The sequence below is a fragment of the Macaca nemestrina genome, chromosome 1 (genome assembly GCF_043159975.1).
Source record: "Macaca nemestrina isolate mMacNem1 chromosome 1, mMacNem.hap1, whole genome shotgun sequence".
In the NCBI taxonomy this organism is placed as follows: domain Eukaryota; kingdom Metazoa; phylum Chordata; class Mammalia; order Primates; family Cercopithecidae; genus Macaca; species Macaca nemestrina.
In genome coordinates this window covers 38,669,124-38,679,791 of record NC_092125.1, presented here as the reverse complement: position 1 = coordinate 38,679,791, position 10,668 = coordinate 38,669,124, and the positions used below count along the sequence as shown (strand labels likewise).

Here is a 10,668-nt window from a genome sequence, read left to right as displayed (position 1 = left end):
GAGGATGTGTGATCTCTATGTTGTATCCAATTAGAAGCAGAAGGCAAAGCCTGCTGTTCTCACAGACTCATAGAGAGTCAGATGTGAAAGCCAGCAAGTTAATACCAGCATCCTGCCGGTTCAGCGCAGGGCACAAGCCAGCCCTCTTCACAGCCCCTCGGAGCCTGGAAGAAGTGACCCTCTGCTGTTGGAGGATGGCCTGGGGAACGGAGGCCCCAGCACTCGCCAGGCTTCATGTGCGTGGGGACCCCTGTGTGCCATCCAGTGACCCATGATGGCAGCAGGACCAGGGAATGCTTGGGCAGAACAGGGAGCTGGCACCAACTCAGGCAAGGGTGCCGGGGACCCTGGGTCACTAGAGACCCCTGCCCATCAGAGCTCCCAGACGGGTGACTGGGAGGGGCTCCCACTGCCTACAAGGGAGCCAAAAAGGACTCTGGGGGATGGTGGGGGGCAGAGTACAATGCCCTGTTGTGTGTGCACTCACATCGACAGGGGAACGCAGATCACACTGGTCCCTGTCTGGGGTTTTCTTCCCCAGACCTTCTCTTTCTGAAGGGGAGGGAAGAAAAATGCTAGGCCCTTTCCTGTGTGCCTTATCAAATGCTCCTTATGACTCTTCTAGGTAGGTTTTGTCATCCTCATTTCACAGATTAGGGAACAGGCTCAGCAGGGATGTCGCCCGCTCTAGGTCACACAGCCAGCAGAGGTGCCAGAGCACAAACATGCTGGGTTGTCTGCCTCCGCCTTCACACACCTGTCCGGGGGCCTGTCCTGCTCGCCTAACGGGAGAGGAGGCTACGGCAAGGCCTGTGAGGAAGGACGTTTTATCCTCCTGAGGTCCAGAGTGGGCAGAAACCTGTCCTGTCTTCCTCTTACACACATGTCCAGCTCATCAGCAAAGAGTCAAATCAACCAGAATCCAACCTTCTCCCCTCTCCCCATCTCCACAGCCATTCCCAGCCCAAGTACCACCATCTCTGTCCCGGACTGCTGAAATAGCTTCAACACAGGGCTCCCTGGCTCCACCTGTGTCCCTCTGGGGTCTATTCTCATAGACATTAGAGAGCCTCAGTGCTCGCTCCGAGCCCTCTAGTGGCTCCCATCTCATTCGGCATGAAAGCCAAAGCCCCTTACAGTGGCACAACCCCATCTTTCCAAACTGCTCCTCCCAACCCCTTGCTTGCTCTGTGGTGTCCAACCTGACCTCCTCACAGTTCTCACAGGCCAGGCTCACCCCTCCACGAGGGCTCTGCACTCGCTGTTCAATCTGCCGGAATGCTCTTCCCCAGACACCCGCAGGGCCCCTCCTTTGCCCCATCCACGGCCCTGCTCAAGTGTCATCTTCTCAGAAAAGCCTCCCCACACTCCTGTCTATACCAGCATCTGCCACACCTGCTTTATCTGTATGTTTCTCAGAACTTTCTTTTCACCATCTGACATACGTAGCACATTATACATAACAAGAGTACACATTTTATAGATACAATCTAACTGCTCACTGGGTAGTATATTCATGAGGACAGGGATTTGGTCTGTTCCACTTACTGCTGTATCCCCCGTATCTATAACACATAGTAGGTGCTTAGTATATATTTGCTGAAACAATTAATGATGGAACAGACATGAGAACTCATGCTGCGGTCTGCAAATGTGGCAGCAGGCAGACTTTTTTCCAGGCTAAACAGCATTGACCTAGGAGATCAAAGCATAGGACTCAACCCCCCATTGGCAGAGCCCAGCTGCAGCAGGCTTCTGTGCGCGTCTTTCTGTATCTGTCTCTCCCTTTCTCTCTTCTTCCTTCCCCTCCTCTCCTTGCCCACCCTTGCATACCTGTCTTCCTTCCCTGCTCCTCTGGGGAATGTCTTTCTTTCATGGGCCCTTGCCCTGAGATACATTCTGGACCACAGACCTTGAGTGTGGGCCTTGGCAAGTCACGTTGCCCTGAAAGACTCATGGATGGGGCAGAACTGAGAACTGGCCAGAGTGCAGAATGATGTCCAGGACTCCTCCCTGCCCTTGCCTGCATTGAATTGAGACCCAGAGCACACCCCAGCCAGAAGCCTGCAGCCAGGATTCATCTGAACATAATCCTCGGGCACAGGCCTCGGGCACAGAGGGAGGGACGGGATGCAGAGACAGACAGGCACGCTCCACCTGCCCAGACATACTCCACAGCCGGAGGAAAGGAACCGTTTCAACGCAGACACATCAAAGGGACTGCTGAGAACCGGCAGGCACAGACAGTTTCCCTCTGGCTCTCCTCTGCTAAGATGGCCTTCAAAATTCTAATTTCTTTCTTTTTTTCCTTTGAGACGAAGTTTTGCTCTTGTTGCCCAGGCTGGAGTACAATGGCGCAATCTTGGCTCACTGTAACCTCCACCTCCTGGGTTCGAGCAATTCTCCTGCCTCAACCTCCTGAGTAACTGGGATTACAGGCATGCACCACCACGCCCAGCTAATTTTGTATTTTTAGTAGACATGGAGTTTCACCATGTGGGCCAGACTGGTCTTGAACTCCTAACCTCAGGTGATCCGGGCACCTCAGCCTCCCAAAGTGCTGGGATTACAGGCGTGAGCCACTGCACCTGCCTAAGATTCTAATTTCAAGATATCATCAGACAGCAGGGGGACAGTGGAGTCAAACCTGCCAACTCTACCCCCTCCCGTACACTCCCCACCAACACCCTCTCAGCTGCAGCTACCCAGGGCAAAGGTTCTGCAGGTGCAGACTCCTAGACAGCCCTGGACAATTCAGAAAGAGCCCCTGAGGGGAGAAGCCTAGTCCTGTAGTCAGGGGCTTTCTGAATTCCCAGAGCTCCACGGCTCACCAAGGACCAGAAAAGCCTCTGACACAGCCAGAAGGCCCTGCCGCGGTTTGCTGAGGCTGCCCCGGCTATGGGGCTGAGGAAGGGGAGAGGGCATACCTGAGTCTGGGCGCCCATTCCCAGAGGCCACGCAGAAGCCAAAAGTGCCCCCCGGGGAGCGCTGCAGCTGCAGCTGGCTCGTGCCGTCCGGGAACACCTCCACCAGGCGGCCCACGGTGCGAGCCAGGCTGGGAGCACCCACGTCCTCCACGCTGAGGGCACGCCGTGGTGAAGCCTTGGCCGGCCTGCGAGGGAACCAGAGACACAGTGAGGGCAAAAAGCGTCAGGCACTGGGCACAACTCTTCCCTAGCTTACAGATGACTGATGCCTCATGGACATCCAATGCCAGAGTCTGGCATTGGAGGCTGGGGTTCTGCTGACCTCAACCAGCAAAGAGAGCCTGCTAGGGCCAAAACTGGTGCGTTTCCACTGCTGTGCAAGGCCCCCCAGAGCCTGCTGTGGAACTAGAAACCCCACCCTCCCAAAGCAGTGGTTTCAAATTTGGGGGGGTACAGAGACCTTTGTAAGAATCTGACAAAAGGTGTAACTTTATGTCACATTTCCAGGAGCTAACACACACCCTGAAGTGCATCCACGCCCCAGGAAAGAGCAGCCAGCCTACAGGGCCTCGTCAGACAGGGCAGGATGTTTCCAAGCAGGTCATGCGTCCTGGGCCCCTCTGGGGGTCTCTGTCTCCACGTGTTTATTTGGATCTTTAGCTGGGCTAGGAAAGCTCTCTAAACTTTCTGATTTCAAGATGTCACTGGACAGCAGAGGGACAATGGACTCAAACCGGCCAACTCTACCCTCTCCAGCAACCCCAGGCCTTCTCAGAGCCCAGTGCACCGAGGGTCGGGGCAGGACACTGAGGTGCTGAGACTCCTGTGGCAGCCTTGTCTCCACACATCAGATGTCCTGGGCAGAGGCCTTGCTTTCCCTTCAGCGGACCCTGCTCAGAGCCATGATGCTGAGGCCGGAAGGAGTCAAGCTTTTGGCTCCACTGGTCACTCTCTGAGTTTACCCTCCAAATCATGGGTCCTCCTCTTACCTGCCAGCTGCACTGTGGTCCCCTGGCCCCGCTACCAGGTAGAGGCGGGACCGCTCCCCCTTGCCGCTCAGCAGAGAATGGAGGTTCTGAAAAGAGGCAGCTTTCCGACGCTGGTGAGAGGGCGACACCTGATGAGAAAGGGACAATATTGCAGGTGAGAAAAGCTACCTGAGAGGTGCTGACAGAGGACTTGGCCCCCACCATGAACGTGAGGGCCCTGTAAGAAAGTGACAGCACAAGCTTTTATCATTGCTTCCAAGAATTCAACAGGAACCACCATGACTTACTAAAGGAGATGGGTCTACATAGACCATCTGAGGAGTCAAGAGATTTTTTGTTTTGTTTTTTAGCTGCAATAACAACTTTAGTGCTATACTAATTACCTCATTGATTAAGGAAATCTAACTACTCATTAAGGAAGAAATGAAAGTAAGTTTATTACAAAGTAATAAATACCACTTGAGAGTTAAAATTCGAAATATTATTTTATGATTCTTTAGTATGTCTTTTGTGATTGCTTTCGTTCAAAAATTTAAACCGAACACTGTACTTTCAAACATTGTGGATAAAAAGATAGACAAGAAATCCTTCAAGGAGTTCACAAAATGATGGGGGCAGGGCTGAGCACAGGTAAGTTAAAAGGTTTCAGTGCACTTTAAAAGGAGATGGTGTGTGCCGTGTGTGGTGACTCACACCTGTAATCCCAGCACTTTAGGAGGCTGAGGTGGGCAGATCACCTGAGGTCAGGAGTTCAAGACCAGCCTGGCCAACATGGTGAAACCCTGTCTCTACTAAAATTACAAAAATTAGCCGGGCCTGGTGGCAGGTGCCTGTAATCCCAGCTACTTGGGAGGCTGAAGCAGGAGAATCACTTGAACCCGGAGGTGAAGGTTTCAGTGAGCCGAGATCGTGCCATTGCACTCCAACCTGAGTGACAGAATGAGACCCTGTCTCAAAAAAAAAAAAAAAAAAAAAGGATCTACTACCATTCAATCCTACAATTCACTACTGGGTGTCTACCAAAGGAAAGAAGTCATTATAAGAGAAAGGTTGGTTCCATATCTTTGCGAGCAGCACAATCAGCAATCGCAAAGATATGGAACCAACCTGAGTGCCCATCAACCAACAAGTGGATAAAGAAAATGCGGTATATATACGGCTGGGCGCAGTGGCTCATGCCTTTAATCCCAGGACTTTGGGAGACCAAGGCAGGTGGATTACATGAGGTCAGGAGTTTTAGACTAGCTTGGCCAACATGGTAAAACCCCATCTCTACTAAAAATACAAAAATTAGCTGGGTGTGGTGACCTATGCCTGTACTCTCAGCTACTCAGGAGACTGAGGCAGGAAAATTGCTTGAACCTAGGAGGTCGAGGTTGCAGTGAGCAGACATCGTGCCGCTGCACTCCAGCCTGGGTGACAGAGTGAGACTCCATCTTAAAAAAAAAAAAAAAACCCAAAAAACTAAACCTCCCAGCAAACACACTCTTGGCAGCAGCACACACCAACAGCAAGTATTTTACCCTGAGGAATGTCGCAAATACTGTGGCGGAGAGACAGATTCTTCCTTTATCTTCTATGTTCTTGAAAATTTCTGTCTTTTTTCAGTTCTTGAAAATGTATTTCTGCTGTTCATCCTCCCTGCTCTGCCTCCCTTTCTTGCACCCAGATTTACTGTCATCAGGACTTCCTATGTCTGTCCATTCAGCTCAGATTGCCTATGAACCTCTCCATGACACCGACGGGGGTGGTGGTTCCTTTGGGGGGTTTACAGAGATAGAAGTCCTGATGACAGTAAATCTGGGTGCCACGGCTCAGACATGCTTTGGATAAATCTAACTTCATGAGAACAGCGAGTTCCTGGAGCACAAGTCACTGCTGCTGATTTCGCCAGCTTCAATCTCTGCCGCTGTTTCTTTGCCTTCCATTCATTCAACCGGCAAATATTTGTTGAGCACTGACCATGTGCCTAGGACAGTCTTTGGTGGAAGACAGTCAATGGGACCTTCATTCATTCAGTCTGCATCCTCGTCTCACCTGCAGCCTGGGAAATGAAAGGCGCCAGCAACGCAAACCACTCTCACCTGCTTCACTCTCCCTAGGAGAGCGGGGAGGGAATTAGGAGAAACAGACCACCTGGAACTCCCTGGAACAGAAGGGGCGTCCAGCGGGTACTGCTCCTCGTTGCAGAGTGTGGAGTGCTTGGGGAGGGGAGGCTGAGCGAGCTGCCCTGCGCTTCCCACCCACTCACTACTCGGTGTGTATTGTGCGTACTGCACTAGCTTCCCTAGAAAGTACCAGAATACGAAGATCAAGCGGTGTTCCCTCAAATAACTCACACTCCAGTGAGGGCTGAGAGACAAAACCCAACTAAACATGATGCAGGGAGTGCCACAAAGGAGGGAGGCACAGTAGCAATGGGAGCAGGGGGCGGAGGCCCAGATCGGCCTGAGGCAGGGTTGGGAGTGGCTCCCTGAGGGGCACGGGCCTGCAGTAAGGATGGATGAGCAGGCAGGTGGCATTGGGGAAGGCGGGGGAAAGAGCCCAGCTGAGGGTTCAGAGTCAGCGAGCGATCTGCCGACAGAACTGCAAGCGCATCAGCTGCAACCGGGGTCAAGTGTGTTAAAAGAAGAATGACGAGGGATGAAAGCAGACAGATCCCAGAAACTCTGGTCATGCTGAGTGGTCTGAACTTTATCTTGAAGGCAATAAGGGACCAATGATAGATGTTCGGTGAGGGGCTGGTGTGGCCAGATTTGCATATCAGAAGGACCACTCTGGAAGCCACATGCAGGACCATGGCAGGGAGGCCAGTCAAGGGGCTGCTGAGGGAATCCACGTGGGACGTGATCTGTGCCTGGGCTCAGAGTCACTATGGCCATGGAGAAGGTTCCAGAACCATCAGGCTGTCAACTCTCCGGGACTTGGCTGAGGTGGCAAAGTTGAGGGAGAGGGAGGAGCCTAGAGGGACCCCTGGCAGGGTCATCTCAGCAGTGTGAGATGCTGCCGACCCACCCTTTGTCTAGGGGAATCCAAGTCTCACGGGTCAACCGTGGGGATGCCAGCAGCTTCCCTCTCCCTACTGTGGGCTCCTTGGGAGGCATCCTCAGCACCTCCTCCCTCCATTCACCTTTCATGCTGATGGTGGCTGCACCACTGCTGGCTTCACTCCCTGGGCTGGGGCCCCTGGACTCACCGGGTGCAGGGATTGTAACGACGGGGCCCTGGAGTGTGACGCCAGGCCAGGCATGGCGGGCTGCAGCTGCTCCACACTGTAGCTGCGGGACTTGCCCAGCTTGGGCCGGGAACTCTGGCCAAGGGCTGAGAAGAGCTTTTTCAGCCCCAAGGTGGAGGCGATGCTGCTGCTCCTTTTCTTGTTCTGGTCCAAAGGGGCAGCCAAGGGGGAGCCAGGTCCTGTGTCAGCCCCTGCTGATGCTCTGAAACACAAGGGTGGAGGTGAGGGGGCAGGGGAGGGCCGGGAGGGTGGCCAGGGCAAACTGTACCCTGGGGCCATCTCGAGGGCCGCAGATGGGCCAGCACCAATGCCTCTGGCACGTTTGGGGCCAGGAACTGAATACCAGGCGTAGAAAGAAAGGTCAAGTGGAAGCCGGATGTGGTGGCTCCTGTCTGTGGTCCCAGCTACTTGGGAGATGGAGGCAGGAGGATCACTTGAGCCTGGAGGTCGAGGCTGCAGTGAGCTGTGATCACGCCACTGCACTCAACCTGGGCGACACAGTGAGACTCCCCCAAAAAAAAGAAAGAAAGAGAAAAGGAAGAAAGAGAAAGGAAGGAAGGAAGGGAGGGAGGGAGGAAGGGAGGGAGGGAGGAAGGAGGGAGGGAGGGAGAGAGAGAGAGAAAAGGAAAAGAGAAAAGAAAAGAAAAGAAAAGGAAAGAAAAGGAAAGGAAAAGAAAAGAAAGACTGCCAGATACTCTGCTTGGGTTGCTTTTGGGGACAATAGCTCAGGCAAGCCGCCTGCCATAACACTCAGCTAAGGGCCCACCCAATCATTCATGCAGTATATATATTTTTTATTTTTTGAGACAGAGTCTTGCTCTGCTGCCCAGGCTGGAATGTAATGGCACCATCTTGGCTCACTGCAACCTCTGCCTCCCAGGTCCAAGCTATTCTCCCACTTCAGCCTCACAAGTAGCTGGGATTGCAGACGCACACCACCACGCCCGGCTACTTTTTGTATTTTTAGTAGAGACAGGGCTTCACTATGTTGACGAGGTTGGTCTCGAACTCCTGACCTCAAGTGATCCACCTGCCTCATCCTCCCAATGTGCTGGGATTACAGGCATGAGCCACTGTGCATGGCCCATTCATTCAACATTTCTTAACGGCCTACTATGTGCCAGCCTCTTCTAGGCCCTGGGGTGTGTGTATGCAAGACAAACAAGGTGCCTACTCGCAGGAGCTTATGAACAACAGACCAGGAAAACCAGGAGACCCGTCCCATGTGGGTGAAGCAGAGGATGACCAGGCGCTTCTTTAAAATGGAGTGGTGGGGAAGGTCTCTCTGAGAAGAGGAGCTTTAAACTGAGAGCTGAGTGGCAAGAAGCAGCCAGGGCTGCCACGCCTGGAGGTGAGTAGTCCAGGTGCGGGGAATAGCTGGTGCCACAGCCCTGGGGCAGGAAGAGCTCTGCGTGTTTAAGAACAGAAAGGGGCCAGGCCATAAGGCTTGGGTGTAGGTGATGAGAAAAGGGCAAGAGGCAGGACAAGATGAGGTCAGATAGGCAGGCAAGGCGAAGTCCACAAAGCAGGACCAGCCATAGCCGAGATGTGAAGTCTACTCCAAGTGCAGGGAAAAACCATTGCATTCAGGGTTTTCAGTAGGAGAAGGACACCATTTAATCCAAGTTTTAAAAAGCGACCCTTGACTATTGTGTGGAGAAGGAAATGTAGGGGCAAGGGTGAAGGCGGAGAGCAGGTAGGGGCTACTAGAGTTGTATAGCAAAGAAGCTATGAGTTCAGGCCAGGAAAAGTGGTGGGAGGCAGGGGTTTCCGGAGCTGGCAATGACTGGCAGGGGGCTGCGGTGGGAGAGAAGGAAGAGGAAGCAATCCAGGACTCCTGGATTCGGGCTTGTGCGCTGTGCAGACAGACAGTGACGTGTTTGCAGGGAACGGGACATGGGGGAAGCAGTTGTTGAGCTTTCTGTTTGAGGGGCCCATCAGACCCCCTAATGGAGATGTCCAGGAGAAACTGAGCGTGCAGCTCTGAAGTTCTGGAGAGCAGATGGCACTAGGGATGGAGAGTCGGCTCTGGTGCCTCTTCAGGCCTAGAGCTGCCTACAGCCACCAGGCATAGTGTGTCACAGGGAAGAGAAGGCCCTGGCCAGAGCTCCGGGTTCACCAAGGCTTTGAGGCAAGTTAAGGAGGTCCCAAAGGGCCAGGACTCAGCCCCCACCCCACCACCCCGCGCCGGCGCCGAGCTGAAGGAAAGAAGGAAAATGTGACTGCTGGGCTCCCTTTCCTCAACATCTGGTTACTTTCAAGCATCCAAGCGCAGAGCAGAAGCAGAAGCAAGCCCATCCTGGGCCCTTCCCCAGGGCTGGGGCTCTGCTAGCTTTGCCCCAGGAACTGGCAGAGTGTCTGCAGCTAGAGGCCGTTCAATGGATGCTTCATGAATGAATGAGCAGGTACATCAGACTACACGACACTGGGAGAGGAGTGAGAGGGCTGCCAGGCTTGTTCACAGTCTAGGGAGCCTCTGAGGACTAGGAGCAGTGAGGTGGGTCATGCCACCACTCCAGGGGGTCTCTCCCCTCCCAGAGCCCCCATTTCCACCTCCTTCTGCAGTCTGGCTCTTTCTCCTGTCACTCACCTTGACAGCACATGTCCTCCAGATCCCGACCCTGTCCTCTGCAGGCTTCCCTCTGATTCCTGGCTGGACTCTGGCTCCTCTGAGGACAGGGAGAGGGTGATGCCCGTGGAGTTGATGGTGGCAACATCTGCTGAGCCGGGAAAACCCTGGGGTCCTCCTGAAACAAGCACAGCATCCCACCTGAGTCATACCAGCTCATCCCACAGGTCCTGTGGGGGAAAGGGACATTCCCAACAGGGGGAGGGTGAGAAGAAGCTGGAGAGGCAGAGCCCAAGGAGAGCAGTGGAGAGACCTGGGAAGCAGCAAGGGAAGGTGGGGTGGCCTCTTAGATGACCAGGCCTGAGGACCCCTCGTGAGTGTCCTCGAGGCTGGAAACTATTTGAGGACACGGACTGAGTCTTGTTGACTGCTGTAAGCTCATCACCCAGCACAGCATCTAGTCCACAGTAGATGATCACTGTTTGTTCAATGAAAGGGTTGACTGTGATAAGCCATGTCCCTTCCATATCAAGGGACATAGTGGGAGCAGGGGAAAATTTTATATTCCTGGGACAAAACCCACAATCTTGTCAGTTGTGATTTCTAAGAGCTTTAAAATAGCCATCATTTCTGGAGATCTATTATGTGCTAGGCAACGAGTGGAATCCTCTCCAGAGATGAGTTCACAGGGCCCTAGGAGATGGTGCCATCATCGTCCTCACTTCACAGAGGAGGATGCTGGCAGGCTGAGGGATTGAGGGAGTCACCCAGGGCCTCACTTGCTCTGCTTCAAGCTCCAAGGTAAAGGCTTGGGCTGCCCAGAGAGGTCAGCAGGTCTCAGAAGGGAAGCCCTGCAGGAAGTGGTTAGGGGCAAGCCCACAGCCTGCCTAGAGCCCACCAGAGAAGGAAACTGCCGCTCAGCACAGGGTGGGAGGGACCCCAAGGGGA

At 53.7% G+C, this 10,668-nt stretch overlaps 1 protein-coding gene across 1 annotated transcript in view; it reads right to left on the bottom strand.

The window, feature by feature from the left end:
* LOC105484526 (KIAA1614 ortholog) overlaps positions 1-10,668 on the bottom strand; it is a 38,495-nt gene that overhangs the window by 3,187 nt on the left and 24,640 nt on the right. Inside the window, exons 6-9 of the mRNA XM_011746243.3 lie at positions 9,742-9,898; positions 7,113-7,353; positions 3,917-4,044; positions 2,928-3,112 (exon numbers count right to left, since the gene is read on the bottom strand). Of these exons, the coding sequence (XP_011744545.2) occupies positions 2,928-3,112; positions 3,917-4,044; positions 7,113-7,353; positions 9,742-9,898 (711 nt within the window). The remainder of the gene's footprint in view (positions 1-2,927; positions 3,113-3,916; positions 4,045-7,112; positions 7,354-9,741; positions 9,899-10,668) is intronic.